General features: G+C 42.4%; 1 protein-coding gene across 1 annotated transcript in view; it reads right to left on the reverse strand.

Annotated features, from left to right (window-relative positions):
• The window catches only part of LOC126456565 (semaphorin-5A-like), a 221,240-nt gene that overhangs the window by 81,611 nt on the left and 116,734 nt on the right, over positions 1–22,895 (reverse strand). The window contains exon 7 of the mRNA XM_050092311.1: positions 15,804–16,013. Coding sequence (XP_049948268.1) covers positions 15,804–16,013 — 210 coding nt within the window. The remainder of the gene's footprint in view (positions 1–15,803; positions 16,014–22,895) is intronic.

Below are 22,895 nucleotides of genomic sequence, written 5' to 3' on the forward strand. Positions count from 1 at the left end.
GAGTAAACAATTTGGTCTCTAGACTTTCTGTATTACAATGGAATTCATCATCTGGTTCATCTAAATCACATTGCACATCAGAAAATACTTCTGTTGGAATAGAATTTAAATCATCTGGTGGTTCAAGGAACCGGCAAATCTACACCATGCCCTACTGGTCAGATGGCGGGCAGAAGGTTAGGGTAGCTTATTACCTTCTTGTTTTTCCAATTATGACCAGTAACATCAACACTGCAAAAGTAGCAATCATTGGAATGATTTCTTGGTTCCCTCCATATCATAGGAACAACAAATCTAAAGGATTTTTTCTCCTTTTTGGACCATTTTCTCAGATCTTCAACACACACATCATACCTCATGCGGCACCCAAGATTTATCTTGATCACCAAGTTTAGGTCCAAAGTATGACAGATAAACCTTTTTCACAAAGTCTGAAATGTTTCTTTGGTGTTTTTTAATCACAAATTCACCACAAATATAACAAAAACTGTCAGCAGAGTGTTTACAACCACAATTAGACCATTGTACTACGCACATGTACAGGAAACAGGGGTTAGGTTGACAGTAAACAAAACACCATTTGTTAACACAAAAAAAGAATCAATCTTTTTTTGCCTGCAAATGTTTTCAGCAGTGCTACCAACATCATCTACATTTATTAGACCACCTTTTCAAACTATTTGAAAGCTGTTAAATTCTTTAAAAAATCGTTTATTTTAATAAATTTAACTGTAAAATGTGAAGAAATGGTGAACAGTACAGTTTTTTTAAGTATCATATTTGGATTAACCACCCTAAAAAACATAAGAATAAGGTATTTTCAGCAAAAAAGTTTTTCTATCATTGCCTGTGTAATTCTCACCTTTTTATAAAGTGTTGTGAGGAGTTCAATTAAGAACACAAATTTCTGTAATAATGAATGTTTTGCAAAAAAGGTTTTATTCCATTATTTATTTTGTGACAGATAACTTCACTTTGGATAACCTGTGGCTACACAGAATGTGTCCCTTACACTACCGTGGCACTAAGTTTTCGATAGTTCTGCAGGTTCATAATTCTTTATCTATCAACCACAGCAGGAGTTTAGCTGAGTTACATATATCTGCGAAGCCAGCTGCTACCTTCTGAGTTTTGTGTGATTCGCCTGTTATGTGTGAAGAGAGGCTAATCTCTGGACCTCGTGTGAAAATGTCAATGCCACACTAATTTATAGACAAAATTTATAGTTATATTTGAATCCTGTCCATATTTACACTTTGTATTGAATGTGGTACAGTACCTACAACTGAATATATCTCGTAAATTTTCAGTTACTATTGTTGTTTTATAAAGAAATTTGCCATGTCAAATATAAGACATGTTGACTATCCTCCAACTTTCTCATGTTAAATACTCAGTACTTTGAAATGTTTCTAATAGGCAATCAATACACATTTCAGGAATCCAAACCAGATATCAGCTCAGTGAGCTGCACATATCACTGCTCTGATGAGAGGCGTACTGCACTATAGCCTCACACGATATGTAGGTCACTATAAAGACATCACATGAGTCATTTAAGAATTTTAACTGCTAATACCTGTGTGTGAAACCTACTGAATGGTTGATATTTTTCCTTACTAATAAGCCTACCTTCAAGTAGCATCCAACATTTCTCTCTCAATTTATCACAAGAGTTTTGCTTGTAACTTTACAGTGGTTATAAAAAAATCAACAAACCGGCTAACCCACACCACTCTATGAATAAGCAATCATCCTTGGTCAACCAACACCCACATCTGTTGTTTGTCTAGGGACAGTTACGAACTGTGCAGCTGCAGGGATGAAACTTGCCAGATACCTCACTTTGTGGAAGAGACACCTCGGCCCACAGCCCACTGCGTCTTTCTGCAGTCGCACCCTCGGTCAAAGCAAGCCTGCCCAAAGATCTGGAAAACCACACTGTATAAGCTGCATGTTAACCTGTTGAGTGTAGGTGTAGTGTAAAGACCAAAACATGTCACTGAAGCATTTATCTGAAATTACAGCACACAAAAGGGTAGTAACACTATCCGCTGTACCCCATATTATTTCTAGATAAATTATAGGAGGGCTGTTCAAAAAGTAAGGTGACTTTTCAAATTGCGCGGGCAATGTACATTCAATTATTGATCTTTTTTTTGTGTTATGTTGGTACAAATGTCCCGAACATATGTTCACAGTTTCAAGTGTACAGCATACTTCATCTGTTTTTGACAGATAGGAAGTTTAGACATGCTATAGTGGGCTCAACCTTTTTTGATTGTTATAAAAAATGGAGCAAAGAATTTGCATCATGTTTTGTGTGGAAAATGGAATCAAGTGGTCTAAAACACTTGAAATATTGACAGTGGCATACGGCGAGTCTGCTCTATTAAAAAAAAAGTTTACAAGTGGTACAACAGATGATGTCAAAGCTGTGAAGAAAATTGATTTTGAAAATCATCAAATTACCATATGAGAAGTTGCTGAGGCCATTGGCATATTGGTTGGTTGGTTCATGTCATGCAATTTTTTCGGATGTTTTAGGAATGAGACGTGTGTCAACGAAGTTTGTTCCAAAACTTCTCAATTTTGATCAGAAGAACCGTCACATGAGCATTGTTCAGGAGCTCTTAAATAAAGTCAATGATGGTTCTGATTTGCTCAAAAGGGTCGTAGCTGGTGACAAAACACGGGTTTACTGTTATGACGTTGAAACCAAAGCCCAGTCCTCCCAATCGAAGCATCCCAGACAGCCAAGACCAAAAAAAGCATGCCAAGTTCAAGCAAATGTCAAAGTCTTGCTCACTGTTTTTTTCAGTTACTGTGGCATAGTGAATCATGAATTTTTGCCTCAAGGTCGTACAGTCAATAAGGACATTATGCACTGTTTGTAAGAAGCAATACACGAAAAATGTCCGGAATTGTGGAAAAACAATTCATGGCTTTTGCATCACGACAATGCACCTACCCATTCTACATCTACATCTACATCCATACCCCGCAAGCCACCTGACGGTGTGTGGCGGAGGGTACCTTGAGTACCTCTATCGGTTCTCCCTTCTATTCCATTCTCGTATTGTTCGTGGAAAGAAGGATTGTCGGTATGCCTCTGTGTGGGCTCTAATCTGTCTGATTTTATCCTCATGGTCTCTTCGCGAGATATACGTAGGAGGGAGCAATATACTGCTCGACTCTTCGGTGAAGGTATGTTCTCGAAACTTTGACAAAAGCCCGTACCGAGCTACTGAGCGTCTCTCCTGCAGAGTCTTCCACTGGAGTTTATCTATCATCTCCGTAATGCTTTCGCGATTACTAAATGATCCTGTAACGAAGCGCGCTGCTCTCCGTTGGATCTTCTCTATATCTTCTATCAACCCTATCTGGTACGGATCCCACACTGCTGAGCAGTATTCAAGCAGTGGGCGAACAAGCGTACTGTAACCTACTTCCTTTGTTTTCGGATTGCATTTCCTTAGGATTCTTCCAATGAATCTCAGTCTGGCATCTGCTTTACCGACGATCAACATTATATGATCATTCCATTTTAAATCACTCCTAATGCGTACTCCCAGATAATTTATGGTATTAACTGCTTCCAGTTGCTGACCTGCTATTTTGTAGCTAAATGATAAAGGATCTATCTTTCTGTGTATTCGCAGCACATTACACTTGTCTACATTGAGATTCAATTGCCATTCCCTGCACCATGCGTCAATTCGCTGCAGATCCTCCTGCATTTCAGTACAATTTTCCATTGTTACAACCTCTCGATACACCACAGCATCATCTGCAAAAAGCCTCAGTGAACTTCCGATGTCTTCCACAAGGTCATTTATGTATATTGTGAATAGCAACGGTCCTATGACACTCCCCTGCGGCACACCTGAAATCACTCTTACTTCGGAAGACTTCTCTCCATTGAGAATGACATGCTGCGTCCTGTTATCTAGGAACTCCTCAATCCAATCACACAATTGGTCTGATAGTCCATATGCTCTTACTTTGTTCATTAAACGACTGTAGGGAACTGTATCGAACGCCTTGCGGAAGTCAAGAAACACGGCATCTACTGTGAACCCGTATCTATGGCCCTCTTGAGTCTCGTGGATGAATAGCGCGAGCTGGGTTTCACATGACCGTCTTTTTCAAAACCCATGCTGATTCCTACAGAGTAGATATCTAGTCTCCAGAAAAGTCATTATACTCGAACACAATACGTGTTCCAAAATTCTACAACTGATCAACGTTAGAGATATAGGTCTATAGTTCTGCACATCTGCTCGACGTCCCTTCTTGAAAACGGGGATGACCTGTGCCCTTTGCCAATCCTTTGGAAAGCTATGCTCTTCTAGAGACCTACGGTACACCGCTGCAAGAAGGGGGGCAAGTTCCTTCGTGTACTCTGTGTAAAATTGAACTGGTATCCCATCAGGTCCAGAGGCCTTTCCTCTTTTGAGCGATTTTAATTGTTTCTCTATCCCTCTGTCGTCTATTTCGATATCTACCATTTTGTCATCTGTGCGACAATCTAGAGAAGGAACTACAGTGCAATCTTCCTCTGTGAAACAACTCTGGAAAAAGACATTTAGTATTTCGGCCTTTAGTCTGTCATCCTCTGTTTCAGTACCATTTTGGTCACAGAGTGTCTGGACATTTTGTTTTGATCCACCTACTGCTTTGACATAAGACCAAAATTTCTTAGGATTTCCTGCCAAGTCAGTACATAGAACTTTACTTTCGAATTCATTGAACGCCTCTCGCATAGCCCTCCTCATTGTTGCTTGTGAGAGATTTTTTGTCCAAAAACAATATGACAACCATGCCTCAGCCATCATATTCACCAAATTTGGCCCCCTGTGGCTTTTTCCTGTTCCCAAATCCGAAGAGACCTATGAAAGGATGAGAATTTTCAGCATTTGAGGAAATAAAAACTGCATACTGGAAGTACTCAAGGGTGTACCAAAAAGTGCTTAGAGATGTTCTTCAAAGATTGGAAGAAGTGTTGGTACAAGTGTATTTTACTTTGAAGGGGACAACATGAAACTTGATGAATAAATAAATATTTTCCCATAAAAATATAAAGTCGCCTTAATTTTTGAACACACCTTGTATAACATTAGAGAAACAACATACCTAACAATGAAATATTAATATCAAAACCCAGGGTGCAATGAGATTCTGCTATATAGTAGACACAATATGTTCTTATTCATGTGTCCTTTCTTTGCTACACAGTCCAGGACAGTATCCAAGAACTTGTTCAGCCAAAGGATCATATAAGTCAATCCACCACTGAGCATACTACCGACCACGAAGTGGGAGAGTGGCAGCGCTGGAGAGTCAACTTCAATCAGTTAACTCAGCAAGAATCTGACTGTTTCTCTGTCATGTGTGCCTACAAACACCACTTATTTGAAGGCAGCTACATACATTAATAAAAACAACAATTTCAATTTCAGCCATTAAAACAAAAATAAGAAACCAATAAAAATTATGACTAGTTTTGCCAAATATCATTCCATGTAAGAGGCCACATGTCTCACAAGTTATTGTTACATAATTATTGGCTATTACAATACAACTGAATCCATGAGCATAAAAGGTAAGTTTGCCATAGAAGACACTGCTGTAATTGCAGCACTGAGATCACCAAGCCAGCACGAAGAAAAATAGGGCTTGACAGGCAGGCCAGAAGTCAGAATATAAGCAGAAACCTTACAAAACTACATAGTTGGGGAATGAGATATAGTAAACTGTTCACTGCTGAGATAAGCTGTACATTAATTTAGTAGCATCGATGATTTTATTAACTATTACGAGGAAATTGAGAGGGTCACTAAAGACTTGTGAGCAATTAAAAAGCTGTTTCTTAGTCATAATATGTATGAGGCAACATTGAATTTTGCTCCCTTTTACTTGAAGTAAAGACATCAACCATCCCATACATGAGTAAATGCTCACAGTACCTTCACTCTTAACAACAAAAACAGAAAGTAGCAATGAGGAAGTGACCTGGAACAAATAATGGTGAGCTAAACGCTCCCACTGCTTTGAGATATGTGAAGAACCTAAGCTTAAAATACTTTCAGGGAATCACACCACTCCTGAATGTGGTTTTACTTCTCTGTCTGTGAATAATTTAGTGATTGCTGTTAGTCTCTCAGGAAAAGTGCCTATTGTTTGCACTAAAGTGGCATATTTTACCTCCTTACTGAGTCGTTGTACCAAAAAATGCATGCACTCTGACATGTGACATCACACACTAGTTCTGATTGTATGGCACCCATTCAGATGTGTAAGTGTCATTGAGTTCCCATGAGACCTGGCAGTAGTTAACTGCTTTTTAAAAAGTTAATGTACGAATAGCCATGGCTTTTTACATGCACTTTTATAATCTTTGTCCATGGCATGATTCTTCAGAGCTGTGGAACAGATACCTGTGGGTTCACAATACAAAACTAATAACTTTCGGTCCATTTAGTACTTTGAGGCCTAGTATTTTTCTTAATATCTTCCTTCATTTGATCTACAGCCTTTCAGTTGGGCTATACTTGGTGATGGACAGTATTTCATTTGCATATAGGGCTTTCAGTTTGATTACAATGTTACAGTGTGTTATTTTTGCACTGTGTGAGAGGGACTTTTAGTGATAAGTGTTTTTGGTGAGTTTGAATACCTTCCAACTAAGTTTATTTCTTCTAGATTCCATTGCCTCTTACTCACGGGCATTCCAGCTGATCTGTTCTTGAGATTTTTGAATTCTTTGACTATTTCTATTTTTTGTTCTCCCACTTCAAAACGTTTTGGTGGGATTTTTATATTTGTCATTATTTCTGACCTAATTCTACTTTCTTAGGTAATTTTTAGCATTTTCTGCACCACCATGGGTCCTTGCTCCTTCCATCTGTGTCAATACAGAAAAGTTTGCTTATCCCTACCCAGATCCCAGTCCCACATACTGTTCCTGCATTGTTGCTTGGCTCATGAAATCCCCCCTAATGGCCTTACCATCAAATTACCCATCTCTGGTTGCCTCCACTCCTTCCACAATCACCTCCACCTGTTCAGATTCCGCCAGTCCTTAGCCCTTACCAACATAGTCCTGCAAAACCATATCAACCAAGCCCAATCCTTCTTGCAGTACCTTCTCTCCATCCGCAAAATTCTCCTGCTAGGTAATCCCAAATTCCTGGAACCCATAACACACATTGAAACTCTTGCCCTACAGAAACTTGAGCAACATGCACAACGTCACCTCAAAAAGCTCTACAGCCTGCTCACTTCCTATTCCCGCCTTGGAGTACCACTGTCCACCACTTCTACAACAACTTCCAAACCACCCCCAAGCCCCCTCATAGCTGACAAACCTTGACTTGCAGACCTACTACACTCACCCCACCATCTAAAACTCCCTCCCACCACCACACAGAACCCAGAACCTAAACAGACCCAAAACACAGTTATGAACCTTTCCTCCAGAAGCCTTAGTCCCACAGAAATATCAGTCCTTTCCAAAGGTCTCACCTTTTGCCCCACTCCCAAATTCAACCATGCAGAACTAGTAAAAGACCTTCTCTCCTTTTCCCAGTCCCTACAGTGGAAACACTTTTTCACCACCAACCCGACCAATCAGACTCAACCAAAGACTAATATTGAACCTTGCCTAACTCAGTTCACTCCTCTATCCAACCATGATCCACCTCCGCTTCCTCCAAACCACCCCCTGTTAACTTTCCATAATTTCTCAAACTCAAACCTTGCCTCACCATCATTCCCCAAATCCCTCAACATGCAAACTAACCTTACATCTGCAGAAAGAATCGCAGTCCACATCTAGAGGAATCCTTCCCAAAAACCCAGAATCCTAAACCCCTCACCTGGTTCAGATTCGTTGATGACATCTTTGCTATCTCGATTGAAGGCGAGGACACCTTATTCACATTCCTCCAGAACCTCAACAACTTCTCCCCCATTTGCTTCACCTGCTCCTACTCAACCCAACAAGCCACCTTCCTAGATGTTGACCTCACCTCAGAGATGGCTACATCAGTAACTCCATCCATATCAAACCTACTAACCGCCAGCAATACATCAATTTTGACAGCTGCCACACATTCCATACCAAGAAGTCCCTTCCGTACAGCCTAGACACCCGTGGTCATCGCATCTGCAGTGACAAGCAGTCCCTCTCAAAATATACCAACGGTCTCATTGAAGCCTTCACTGACCGTAATTATCCTCCCATCCTTGAACAAAAACAAATCTCCCGTGCCTTATCTTTCCAGTCTCCCACCACCTCCCAAAGTGTCACAGTCCACAGAGGAGCATTCCCCTCATAACTCAGTGCCATCCGGGACTGGAACAACTGAATTACATTCTCCGCCAGGGTTTCAATTACCTCTCAACATGCCCTGAAATGAGAAATGTCCTTCCCACTAGGCATGACAACCAACAAGCTGTCTGTCAGCATGAATGGCCACTGACAAACTGTGGCCAAAAAACAAGTGGACCACCCTGTTGCTGAACACACTGCCAAACATGATATCCCTCATCTCAATGACTGCTTCACAGCCTGGGCCATATAGATCCTTCCCACCAACACCAGCTTTTCTGAATAGTTCAGGTGGGAACTTTCCTTGGAATACATCCTACGTTCCCACAACCCTCCTGGCCTCAACCTTTGTTAGTCACTGTCCTCACCCATCCAGCCCCCTCTCTGTTCCCATTCCAGCACTAAACAGCCATCATTTCACCGCCGCACCCAGTCTTTTAATTTTTTTTTTTATTTCTCTGCTTTCCACTAATTACCCCCTCCCCCTCCGCACCTTCTCTCCTGCCCTCAGTCTACGCTGCAACCCTTCACTGTCCATCATACCCACGATACTATCCCTCCCCCTCCCCGCCCCAGCCTCCTCCTTACCCCTACCCAATCGCCACTCCCATCATGCTCTGGTGCTGTTGCTCCCAGTGTGGTTTCAATTCTTTGAGTCTGCAGACGTGTGCAAGTTGCATTTGCATGAGTGTGTGTGTGTGTGTGTGTGTGTGTGTGTGTGTGTATGTGTGCGTGTGTGTGTGTGTGTGTGTGTGTGTGTGTCTACTGCTGATAAAGGCCTTAGTGGGCGAAAGCTATAATTGTGTGAATCTTTTTGCTGTGCCTATCACGACTCAGCATCTCTGGTATATGGTGAGTAGCAACGTTTCTTCTCTGGTATTGTTACATTCCATTCTAGATTTTCCATTGTTTGATTTTCTAAAATTTGTATTATAAATTTAATAATTTTTTTATATTTCCACTTCTAATTTCAAAGTTGTCTTCATTCTTGTTTTATAAGTGTTGCTAGTCATACATCTGATGTCTTCACTAAAAATCTTCTACGAAAAACTGATTCTGTTTGGCAAGTCTGTCTTTATGATTTACCAATTTATGTCAAAATGGCCAACCCTACAGCCTGAATGTTTTCCTAGAAATGAAAAGAGATGATTCCTATAAATCATGAATCACATACTCTCTTTGCCATAAGAATAATACGAACGTAAACATTACACCACGTATTCTGCCATGTCAGCTGTTACCTCATTTGAATCCTGTTTAGATTAGATTAGATTCAGTTTTCGTTCCATAGACCCAAAAAATGAGATGATTCTCGTGGGTGTGGAACTGTCTGCCTAAAAATCTCAAATGAGATAACACCAAACATGGAAGAATATACAGATCATGTAATGGTTACATTCATATTATTCTTACACTGAATAGTGATACAGCCAGAAATGAAGCATGGCAACTGACTGCTAGTATTGACTTTTAAATCTTCTATGACTAGAAATTCTGTGTCTTAAACTTCTGAGAGAGTAAATTAATCAACAAAATACCCTTCCTTAAGATTAAATGCAAACTTATGATTCGAATTCAATTACTGTAGCTGTATCTCCATCCATTCTATCTAACTTGTATCTTATATTAGAATGAACTAACTTTGTTTTGATATGAAGTTGGCCTGCAACCTTCTTCCCCCCTTAAATTTTGAGACTCATTTTTCAGGTTTGGCTTAGATTCAGGTTCTTTTTTCTCTTGAATTTCAAGTCTCACTTTGCGAATGCAGCTTAGATTTGAATGCATATAGTGATATGTTTTTGCAAGTTAATGAAAGTGATATGTGATTTTGCTCTTGTCTGTTGGAAGGCCATGAGGTTTTTTAGGTTTAGGATTCCTTTTGGGCAGGCACTTCCTTCCTGCACCCAGCTTGGTATTCTCCAAGTTGACGGTATAGCTAGGTTTCTGCTATGTTTACCAGGATTTGCTAGAATATGTTGTATGTTAAGTCTAAAAGTGAGATTCCTCTATAGCAGCTGGAGTCTGTTTTGAACCTGTTTTTATGGAGTGGATGGTTGAGGGCAGTCCTTCATTCATCTGGGATCCTTTCATTTATCCAAATTTCTTCAATGGTGTTTTGGAGAGACTCTATGTCATTTGTGTTGACATTCAAAGTTCAGCTGTGATTTGGTTTTCTACCATGCCCTTATAGTCTTTGATATTTGAAATGATTATTTATAATTCCTCAATATCTGATGGTTCCAAGTCAGGGCTGGTTGTTGTTGAATTGCTTAAGTCCATTTTTTCTATGGGTTCATTACAGTTTAGGACATTTCTGAAACATTCTGCCAATATTTTGCAAATATCCCTCTTGTTGTGGGTAATACTTCATTTTTGTCTTGAAGTTGTAGTCAGTGGATTGTTTTTGGTTATTTTTCTTATTCTTAATAATGTTAATAATAATATACTGCTATTATTATTCCTTAATTAGATCTCATTATATTTTTTTGTTCAAAGCATAACCTTCTGATGTACAACACAATACAAGACAAGTTACTGGATAATACAATGGTAGATAATGCGATTTGATGTGGGGAAAACTTAAATATTAATGAATTTAGCAATATTTAATATTTACCTTATGTATATATTATGAAGCAAGAGTCTTTAAATATTACAATGTTATCAAAGTTTCAAATTCTCGTATCTGAAACACACACATGTACCAATCTCAGTGTGTTAGTGTCAACCAAGGAGCTCATACAGCATTATTTTTTTCATTTTGAAAGCAAGCATCCATTCATTTTGTAAGTCATTCAATCAGGCTCCAGCACTTGGCTGTGATACGAGTGTGTCTACAGAGTGTTAAGTCAAGTGGTTATCCTTTCCTGTGTTTCCCACATAGTATGTTTATTTAATTTCGAGGGTGTTTCTCTGTTTAAGAGGGTTAATCATGGGTTTTTGTAAGTGTAAATTCATTCACTCTTTAGCCCAATAGTTGCACATTGAACAGTCATCTACATAGCTCTTTAACGCATCAGTGTTCATTGGTGACACATCAGGAGGGTTGAAAGTCACGTATCTAGTATTATCTCCTTTTTTAATTCACTTCTTCAGTTAATCTTACTAGGATGGGTAGGATGTGTGCATGCTGTTTGCAGCCGCAGGAGGATGTGGCTGAAGTTCACGAGCAGCTGAAAGTACTGTCGGTTATGGTCAGTCAACTTCAGGCTGCTGCCTCGGGTTATAGCGGCGGCGAAGAATCTGGAGCGCTGCATAGGACACGTCAGGTGTCACTTGTTTTACCCTCGGGCTCTGCTTCAGAGACACCTCCTAGCGCACACGATGCAGTGGATCCGCCCTCACAGCAGGGTGAGTGGCAGGTGGTAACGCGTTTGTGTCGCTCAAGGCGGAGGGCTAATGTGGAGAATGACTGTCTGGCCTCGCCCATTCACCCTGTGAGTGGACAGGTGGCTGCTCCTTCAGTAGGGTCCAGGCATGTGCATGGGGGGAGCTCCAAAGTTAGATGCATTATGGAGCCCCTTTGGTAGATAACTTTCAGGGCCGGAAAGAATGCCAAATTTCACTCGGTATGCCTGCTAGGGGGGCTCATCCGAGATGTGGAGTTGGCCTTGCCGCCTTGCCTCAGGCTATAGAGTATGCTAGGTGCAGTCATCTACAAATTGTGTCTCGCATCAGCACCAACAACACCTGCCACACAGGTTCTGAGGTGATGCTCAGTTCACACAGTCAGCTGGCAGAGATGGTGAAGATTGCTGGCCTCACCCACAGTGTACAAGCAGAGATCATAATTTGCAGCACCGTTCCCAGTGCTGAGCAGGATCCTTTGGTTTGGAGTCGAGTGTAGGGTCTCACCCACAGGCTTTGTTGACTCTGTGACAGTCTTGGCTGCAGATTTATGGACCTACATTATCGTGTGGTGATTTGTAGGACTGTCCTTGGTAGGCCAGGGGTGCACTACACATAGGAAGCAGCTACTCAGGTAACAGAGGAAGACTGCACTGTAGTTCCTTCTCTAGATTGTCACACAGATGACAAAATGGTAGATATCGAAACAGATGACAGAGGGATAGAAAGAGGAAAGGCCGCTGGACCTGATGGGATACCATTTACTATACAATAAGTGAAAAAAATTTTTTTTGAATATAACATCTGCCAAATGTCGTCCATTGGAATCTATGCACTTCTGCAGCTGGGCCTGGAAGTTACCCATGGCATTTTGCATCATATTGACTGTTATTCCTTCAATTTCATCCTGAATTTGTTATTTTAGGGCTGGGATAGTTCTGGGTGGATCGTTCCAAAAAACTCTTGTTTTTAAGTAACCCCATAGAAAAAAAGTCATAGGTTGGCAAAACCTGGAGAGCGAGGGGGCCAAGGGATATCCCCGTTTCGGGAAATGACGCCACCTGGAAACAAAGCATTCACAGCATTCATGGCAACTCTTGCCATGTGGCTTGTTGCCCCATCTTGTTGGAACAATGTGTGTTCATTCACTGGAATACGGGATCATTGCAACGTAACACACAGAGTTAACAGTAACAGCACTTCCATTGATATCCTTGAAGAAAAATGGGCCTCTTGCCGACATTGGGTACCAAACCATCACCTTTTCAGCATGAAGAGGCGTTTCATGAAGTGTGCCAGGGTTTTCCTCCGACCAGTATCTGAAGTTTTGTTTATTAATAAAACCAGAGAGGTGAAATGCGCCTCATCGCTCAACCACATGTGGTTTACTTGGTCGTCATTTTCTTCAAGTCTTCTGGCCATTTCCTCACAACATTGTAATCGCTTCTGATAGTCACTTGGTTTGAGAGATTGCACAATCTGTATTTTGTATGGGTGAAAATGTAAATCTTGACGAAGAATCCTTCTCACCAAAGTGTTACTTATTCCAAGACATAGAGCATGTTGTCTGGCAGATTGTCATGGACTTCTGAGCATTTCCTGTTGAACAGCAGCGATGTTTTGAGGGGTTCGAATGGTTTTTGCACTCCCACCTCGGTTTTTAGATGTTGATGCAGTTTGTTAAAGGTTGTTTAGCCACGAACGAATTGTATTATCCCAGGGAACAGGCCTGTTGCATGGTATGTTGAAATGGTGTCGAACAGCACATCACGTTTTCACCAAACTCTCACCATTCATATAATACGCTTTAACCACGTAGTTGCGATGTTCACCCGTCCAACAATCCATCGCAACTAAATGACAGGACATGCAGGTAGAACAGAGCTGGCCACCATTACCCCCACCACTAATATTACAGCTATCAAGGCCATCTCCAATCTGCCCATTCCACCGGCTAACCCTGTATGATATACGGAGAACTATGGATGAAGGGCAACAAGCAGATTCTGTATTTCTAGATTTCTGGAAAGCATTCGCCATGGTGCCTCACTGCAGGCTGTTAATGGAGGTATGAGCATATGAAATTAGTTCATAGATATGCGAGTGGTTTGAAGACTTCTTAAATAATAGAAACCAATATGTTGTTCTCGATGGTGAGTGTTCTTCAGAGATAAGGGTATCATCAGGAGGGACCCCACGAGAGTGTAATAGGACTGCTGTTGTTCTCTACATTCATAAATGATTTGGTGGACAGGGTGAGCAGCAATCTGTTTGCTGATGATGCTGTGGTGTATGGTAAGGTGTCAAAGTTGTGTGGCTGTGTGAAGATACAAGACAACTGATACAAAATTTCCAGTTGGTGTGATGAATGGAAGCTAGCCCTAAATGTGGAAAAATGAAAGTTACTGCAAATGAGTTGTATTGTTGTGGTCTTCAGTCCTGAGACTGGTTTGATGCAGCTCTCCATGCTACTCTATCCTGTGGAAGCTTCTTCATCTTCCATTACTTACTGCAACCTACATCCTTCTGAATCTGTTTAGTGTATTCATCTCTTGGTCTCCCTCTACGATTTTTACCCTCCATGCTGCCCTCCAATGCTAAATTTGTGATCCCTTGATGCCTCAGAACATGCCCTACCAACCGGTCTCTTCTTCTTGTCAAGTTGTGCCACAAACTCGTCTTCTCCCCAATCCTATTCAATACCTCCTCATTAGTTATGTGATCTACCCATCTAATCTTCAGCATTCTTCTGTAGCACCACATTTCGAAAGCTTCTATTCTCTTCTTGTCCAATCTATTTATCGTCCATGTTTCACTTCCATACATGGCTACACTCCATACAGATACTTTCAGATACGACTTCCTGACACTTAAATCTATACTCGATGTTCACAAATTTCTCTTCTTCAGAAACGCTTTCCTTGCCATTGCCAGTCTACATTTTATATCCTCTCTACTTCGACCATCATCAGTTATTTTGCTCCCCAAATAGCAAAACTCCTTTACTACTTTAAGTGCCTCATTTCCTAATCTAATTCCCTCAGCATCACCCGACTTAATTCGACTACATTCCATTATCCTTGTTTTGCTTTTGTTGATGTTCATCTTATATCCTCCTTTCAAGACACTGTCCATTCCATTCAACTGCTCTTCCAAGTCCTTTGTTGTCTCTGACAGAATTACAATGTCATCGGCGAACCTCAGAGTAGGAAGAACAAACCTGTAATGTTCGGATACAGTATTACTAGTGTCCAGCTTGTCATAGTCAAGTCACTTAAATATCTGGGTAAACAATGCAAAGCGATATGAGGTGGAACAAGCTTGTGAAAACTGTGGTAGGGAAGGCAAATGGTCGACTTCAGTTCTTTGGGAGAATTTTAGGGAAGAGCAGTTCACCTGTAAAGGAGGCGACATAAGGACATTGGTGCGGCCTATTTTTGAGTACTGTTCAAGTGTTTGGGATCCTTACTGGATCAGAAGGCTGCTAGATTTGTTACCGGTAGGTTCAAATAAAACTTAAGTATTGCCGAGATGCTTAGGGAACTCAAATGGGAATCCCTGGACGGAAGGTGGCGTTCGTTTTGGGAAACATTATTACGAAAATTTAGAGAACCGGGATTTGAAGCCGAGTGCGGAACAATTCTGCTCCCGCCAACTTACATCACACGTAAGGGCCACATTGATAAAATACAAGAAATTAGATCTCATATGGAGGTGTAAAGACAGTCATTTTCACCCCCACTCTATTTGAGAGTGGAACAGGAGGGGAAATGAAAGTAGTGGTACATGGTACCCTCTGCCACACACCCTTCGATGGCTTGTGGAGTATCTATGTAGATGCAGATGTAGGTGTAGACCAGGCAAAAGACTAAATGGAAAGTTCAACATTGAATGAAATTTAAAGTTCACAAAAGGTCAGAAGAAAATGATGATCATTTAACTCAATTTAACTCAGAGATAATTTTTATGACAGTGCAAGTACTCAAAAAACCAAATAAGAACAGACCAAATAGAAAAGATTACAGTTACTTTGCGTTCAAGTTATGAAATTAACGTATGTTTAAAATTGTAACTGAGAATAATATTGAAATACGTATTTAGAGTGACATTAATTATTTACCAGAGCATGGTCGGGGGTAACAATGTTGCACTTCAGTTGTTGGACCTGTGCAGGGAGCTCCTCTGCCCTGAGGTACGGGGGAGCTGCAGGATCGACTGCGGCTCTGGACACCCAAGCCACATGGGACTGAACATGGTGACCACACATCCCACTGAGACCAGCCTCCATCCACTGTGAGAAAAATCATCTGTGACAAATCAGCAATCTGAGCTGCAAGTAGACCATGTCATCATGAGCTATACTAAATCATTTTCAGAAGTTGGAAAGCTTAAGCAATGTTCTTAATGGATCTTCTGTTTGTTTTATTCTCCAACACTGAACATGTATCTGAAATCATATAAAACAAATAAAAAAGTCAAAATGAAGTAAGTGTACGAAACAGATATCCATTAGGAAGCAGTGAATGCCAGGACAGATTGACCTCCCTTCTCATCCTATAATTGATAGCCTCCCTTGTGTTATTTCTACATTCTGCCACCAAGGCTCCCATCTATTCTGTCATCTAGTCTCCCATCTCCTCCTTCTCGTTCATCTCTACAGATTTCTTTTTTCCATTTTCAGAAGTCAACCCTTTATCTCTAATAGCTGAAGACACAGTGTTTACTTTAGAGACCGTGATGTTCTTATTACCATTAAACACATTCGAGAGCTTTATGTGAACATAAACAAAATATACATATAATAACAGAAAGGCATCCACTCACCTAAAGCAGACTGATGAGGGGCACATACACACACGTAGTAGAAAACAGTGTTCACTAGCTTTTGAGCTCTCTGGCTCTTCTTGTAGTAGAAAGTACACACTTTCATACAAACAACCACATAAGCACCCAGCCACTTAGACACTGATTACTGATAATCAGTTATTGAGAGCAGGGGCCTGACTGATGGATGTGGGGATGGGGTGGGGAAGAATGCATGCTGCAAGAGAGACTAGTGGCTAGTGCAAGGCAGAAGCAGGAAAGACAGATGACTCAGAGCCTGCACAAGATGAAATTCTGAGGGGGTTAAAAGAGCAAAGGTGAGAGGGGAGAAAGGTGGAAAGTGGATGGGGGGGGGGGGATGGAATGCCCACTGGGGGAGGGGGGGGGGACAGTGAAGGGTGAAGGTAGTACATAATCTGGATGGAAAAAGAGTGGTGTAGCTAACAACATTGGAGATAAGGGAGAAGGGAAGAGGTAAGGTGGAGGTTTAGGTCAGGGGGACTGGGAGAACATAGGATATACAGTTCCCATCTGTGTAGATCAGTGAAACTTGTGTTGGAAAGAAGTATCCAAAATGCACACATAGTGAAGCAGCTCTTAAATTCATTTGTGTTGTGGTGCACAGCATGTTTGGCAGCTGGAAGGTCAAAAGTTTGTGGTTGGATACAAATTGGCAGTGGCCATTCATGTGGGTAGAAAGTTGGCCACAGTTTGACAGTGGCCATTCATGCAAGTAGGCATATGGTTACCTGTGATGCCCACGTAGAATACTGCACCCTAACTGCCTGTTACTGGACTGCAGTAGGAGGTGATGGATATGTCTATGGCACAGGTTTTGCATGTGGGTCATCCACAAAGGATTGACCCATGGGTTGCAGGATTGGGAGCAGGATTAGAATGGGGATGGACAAGGATATTCTATAGATTGGTTGAGTAGCAGAACACTACTTTGGATGGTGTGGGTAGGATTTTGGGTAGGATATCCTTTATCTCAGGGTATGCCAGGGTGATACTGGATGATCAGAAGAGTGCTGGTCAGCGGCTGGTTAATAAGTTTACTGGTGTCACAGGAAGAGATGGCATGGAAGATCTGTTTACAAATTAGCTGAGTAAGGTATTATCTGTCAACAAAGGCTCTGGCAAGGTTACCAGTACATTTATACAACATTCCTGCTTTCCACTGCAGAAGTGGTTTCCATGAGTAATGAAGCTTTAAGAATGAGACTTCTTGACATGAAATGGGTGACAGATGTCAAAGTACAAGGTACTGTTAGTGGTTGGTGCACTTGGTCATCTAAGAGGTGAAGATTGACATCTTGGAAGAAGGCTCATAAAATTGAGAAGGACCTAGGAAGATGGCTCATAAAATTGAGAAGGACCAGGTGAAGCAGATTTGGGAGTGAGTATTGAGATTATTGAGGAAAGAACAAAGACTGCACCTACCATGAGACCAGATCATGAAAATGTTGTCAATAAATCTGAACCATAAGTGTGGCTTTAGGGGATGACTGGATAGGCTAGATTCCTCCGAAAGCCCACAAATTAGTTGGCAAAGAATGGTGTGATGCAAGTATCCATGGCAGTATCACAGTTTTTTGATAAATTTGGGCTTCAAAACTGAAATAATTGCAGGGTTGAATGTGGTAAGCCAGGAGGATTTGGTATTGGGAGGACACTGGGAAAGGCTGTGTTCCATGTCCACAAGAGTATGGGCATGGAGGATGTTGGTGTCCACAGACAACGGATCCACAGCAACCAAAATGGAGTCATATGGTAACAGGACAGGAAATGTGGAAAGGTGGTGAAAGAAGTGAGTAGTGTCCTGGGTGTAGGATGGGAGGTTGCAGTCAATAGTTTGAAAGTGTGGGTCAATAAAGGCAGAGGATTGTTCTGCGGTAGCACTGTAATCAGCCACAATGGGACAACCTTTAGGGAGACCTATTGGGCTTAATTTGGGGAGTAGGTAAAAGGTTGCTTGTGCAGAGAGGGAGACAGATTCAGGTGTCGGGTGTTGGGATGGGCCTAAAATCTTGAGGAGCTGCTGGAGCTCATTTTGGACTTCTAGGATGAGATTATGGCTGTAAGATTTGTACACAGAGGCATCAGGAATTTGGCAGAGATCATCAGCCACAAAGTTATTACAATTCATGACCACAATGGTGGAACCTTTGACAGTGGAAAGGATGATAAGATCTAGGCTGGTTTCCATGTTATTGATAGCTGTGTGTTCTGTATGAGTGATACTGAACTCAACAGGGAAGGGCCAGTTTAGAAGTGAAGAATTCTTGAAAGGTCACAAGGGGATGAGGATCATGGTTGGATAGTTCTATATGGGGTTATGGTTGGCTGTTGTCGTAGGATGTATGGAAAGGAAAGAAAGCCCTTTACAAGTCCAGCTTGGTTGAACTCCAGTTTTGGGCTGTACGTGAGGCTTTTAGAAATTACTGAGACTTCTATAGGGGTCACAGTTTTTGAAGAAAGGTTGACAACAGTGTGATGGAATTGGTGTTCAGGAGCAGTGTGTTTTGCAGAGGGTAGAGGAAGTTTTGGGGATGTGGAAGGCCGTGTAGCTCAGCAAGGCATGGTTGAGAAGCTATGAGGGGTTGGATCAGTTAATATGCTCTTTATTGGCTGGAGGTAATCCCATGTGGGCATAATACAGGAGTAGCTGGGGCAGCTTCCTCAGATGACGCTGAGAATGCTGTCCCAACTACTGAATGGCAACATCTACCACCCCCATCTTCCTCTCTCTATATCTATTATATCATTTATCCCCATCAGAACTCATTTAGTCTTGTTGTGCAACATCTGAGTCATCTGTCTTTCATGCTGCTGCCTCGCACTACCCTGCTATCCCTCCCTACCTACTGCATCTTTCCCTACTTCTTCCCCATATCTATAAATCACGCAACTGCTCTCAATAATCGAAAATCAATAATTAGTGATGCTGTAGCCATGGTAGCATGCATTAGCATGTCTATGTGGTTTGAATGTGAAAGTGTGTGCCTTCTCCTAGTAGAAGAGAAGGAGAACTCATAAGCCACTCTACTAGCACAAAGGTCCCACTGCCAAACTGTGGCCACCTGCAAACTTGATCATGCAGTTGCATAACATGCTGTGCACCATAAGACAAATGACTTTAACAGCTGCTTCACTTCACATACAGTCTGGGTACTCCCTCCCAGCACAAGTTTCTCTATATTCCACAGATGGGAGTTCTCTCTCCAGTATATCCTGCTTTTGTGCAACCCCTTGGCCTAAACCTCCACTAAACTGTTTCCCACTGCCTCATCTTATCTTTTCCCTTTCTCTATTCTCTTCTGCCATTTTCCACATCACTCATTTCATGCCCAGATAATGTACTGTCTTCTCCCACCACTCCAACCCCCCTCCTGTGGGCAGTCTCTCTCTCTCTCTCTCTCTCTCTCTCTCTCTTTCTCTCCCTCCCTCCCTCCACACCTTTCACCTCTCTCTCTCACTCTCTCTCTCTCTCTCTCTCTCTATCTCCCTCCCTCCCTCCCTCCCTCCACACCTTTCACCTTCTCTCTCCCATCACTAGCTTCCTCCCCATATCCATCTTACTCTTTTAACTCCCTCCCTCTCTGTAAATCTGTAATGTGCTGTACCCCCTCAGAACTCCTTTTGCCTTGTTGTGCAGCCTCTGAGTCATCGATCCATTATGCTCCTGTTTCGTTGCACTACTCCACTACCTCCTCCTTGCCTTGTGCATCCTTTCCTACCCTTCCCCTCATCCATAAGTCAGACAACTGCGATAACCAGATAACCAGTAATCTGTGTTGCTGTGGCTGCAGCAGGGTGCATTTGGGTACCTGTGTTGTGTGTGTGAATGTGTGTATCTTCTACTAGTAAAAGAGACAGAAAGTTCGAAAACTAGTGAATAGTGTTTCATGGTACATGCATCTATGTGCCACACATCAGTCTGCTATAAGTGAGTGGTTGCCTCTCCCTTATTTGAAGCATTGTTCCATTCATGAATTTCTGTTATTTCTACATAAAGAAAATGTTTGTGACACTGGGGATACTGCCACCTAAAACGTGGAATAATGTAACAATAAAGTATGGAAAGTTTTGGTTAAGAATTATAAATTATTAGCTTGCAGGAAAAACACACACACACACACACACACACACACACACACACACACATGCACACACCTGTCTCCCTACAGTGTGCACAGTCGACTGTCAGCTCTTTCCTGACCACAGTGATTGTTTTGGGGAGAAGTAGAGGTGTGGGATGGTGAGTAGTGAGGGATGGAGAGAGGCAGGGGGCAAGGAGGGGGTTGGGAGGAAGTGTCTAGCAGCTCATGGGAGAGTGGGGAGCAGCCTGTGGGCTAGCTAGATGTGCAGGTAGAGGGGGCAGGTGTCAGATGGCTGCACACACACACACACACACACACACACACACACACACACACACACACACACACACACTATTGGGAGGGAGGCAGTGAGTTACCTTGGATTTAGGTCAGGAAGGTTACGGGAGCATAGGATGTGCTGTAAAGATAGCTCTCATCAGTGCAGCTCAGAAATACTGGTTGTAGTGGGGAGGTCCCAGATGGCACAGATTGTGAAGCAGCCATTGAAATCTTGCATGTTGTGCTCTGCTGCATGTAGTACTACTGGGTGGTCCTCCTTGTTTTTGGCAACAGTTTGGCAGTGGCCATTCGTTCTATTTGACAGCTAGTTGGTTCTCATACCTATGTATAATACTGTGTAGTGTTTGCAGCAGAGCTGGTATATAACATGGCTGCTATTCACAGGTGGCCCACCAGCCTATGATGGGGTAAGATAAGCCTGTGACAGGACTGGAGTAGGTGGTGCTGGGTGGGTGGATTGGGCAGATCTTGCATCTGTGTCTTCCACAGGAAAATGATCCCTGTGGCAGAGGATTGGTGGGGGGGGGGGGGGGGGGGGTGGAAGTGGCATAGGGATTGACTACAATGTTGTGAGGGTTTGGTGCACAGTGGAACACCACTTTGGGAGGGGTTGGAAGTATCTAGGATAGGATGTCCCTCATTTCAGGGCATGATCATAGATAATGAAAGCTCTGATAAAGGATGTGGTTCAGCTGTTCCAGTTCAGGGTGGTGTGGGGTAACAAGGAGGGCGCTTTTTTGTGGTTGGGTCTGGGATGGATGTGAGGTTCAAGTGCGTGTGAGGATGTAGACAGGAGATCTTTCAGTGGGGGAACAGTGGAGCACCCATGATTGTTAGGATTGTAGATTTTGGTGAATGGGAGGAAGATGGGTGTGTGGGCTGTTGTTAGTGAGAGTAGGGAGATGGATCCAGGAGAGAGGTCCTGGGAAGGGACTAAGGATTTCAGAAGGGATTGGAGGTTATGTTGCACTTCTGAGATGGGGCCACTTTGGCAGAGCTTGTATGTGGAGGTGTTGGACAACTGATAGAGGCCCTCTGCCAGTCAGGCACTCCAGTTCATCACAACAGTGGTGGAGCCTTTGTTTGTATCCTTCCTTCTGTTGAAAGGTTGTCGTTCTTAGGTAGGGACCTGGGGAAGGTTGGTGAAGCCAGGTTGGAAATTAGAAATTCCTGAAAAGTGAACATGGGATGGTTAGGTGGTAGTGTGAGAGGTTAATGGTTGGACAGGGGTATGAAATGGGACAGACAGGGTTTGATGTTCGAACTGGATTGGCTTTGGCTGGAGATGTTGGTGACAAAAAAGTGCTTCCACTGTAGGGAGCAGGAGAAGGAGAGAAGTTCTTTCACAAGTCCAACATGGTTAAATCTGGGAGAAGGAGTGAATATGAGGCCTCTGGATAGGACTGAAACTTCTGGGGGCTGAGGATTTTGAAGGAGAGGTTAACAATAGTGTTCTGAAATTGTTTTGGCTCTGGATTTTGGAATGTTGGTAGAGGGTTTTGGAGGAGGTGGTAGGTCGAAAAGGTCAGCTGGGCAGGGTCTAGGTGCTATGAGGGGTTGATGAGGATAAGACGGGGATTGGATAGTGGTGCCCCAATGTGGGAGAAGGGTGTCAGCAGGCTGTATTACTTGTGAAGGTGGTGTTTGGAATGTTCTTCTAGGTATCTGAATATCAGGATTCCAATTTGGGTGATGAGGTGTAGATAATGGGGATTGTATAGTAACAGCATTTTACAGGGGGGGGGGGGGGGGGAGGGGTGAAGGTAATTCAGGGACACCTGTGCCATGGAGATGTGTTTTTGTAGAACCAGGTTTGTGAGGCAAAGTGACTTGCAGAATCTGAAAAGATGGGAGATCATTGTGGAAGGTGGGGGGATCCCAAATCAGGGACTTTTATGTTAGGCCACTGGGGCAGATTCCATGGCTTAGGTAGCATTTAAGGAACAGGATGTGGGACAGGATTTTGGCTATAGATAGGGAACTTT

This window comes from Schistocerca serialis, chromosome 2, assembly GCF_023864345.2.
Source record: "Schistocerca serialis cubense isolate TAMUIC-IGC-003099 chromosome 2, iqSchSeri2.2, whole genome shotgun sequence".
Lineage (NCBI taxonomy): Eukaryota > Metazoa > Arthropoda > Insecta > Orthoptera > Acrididae > Schistocerca > Schistocerca serialis.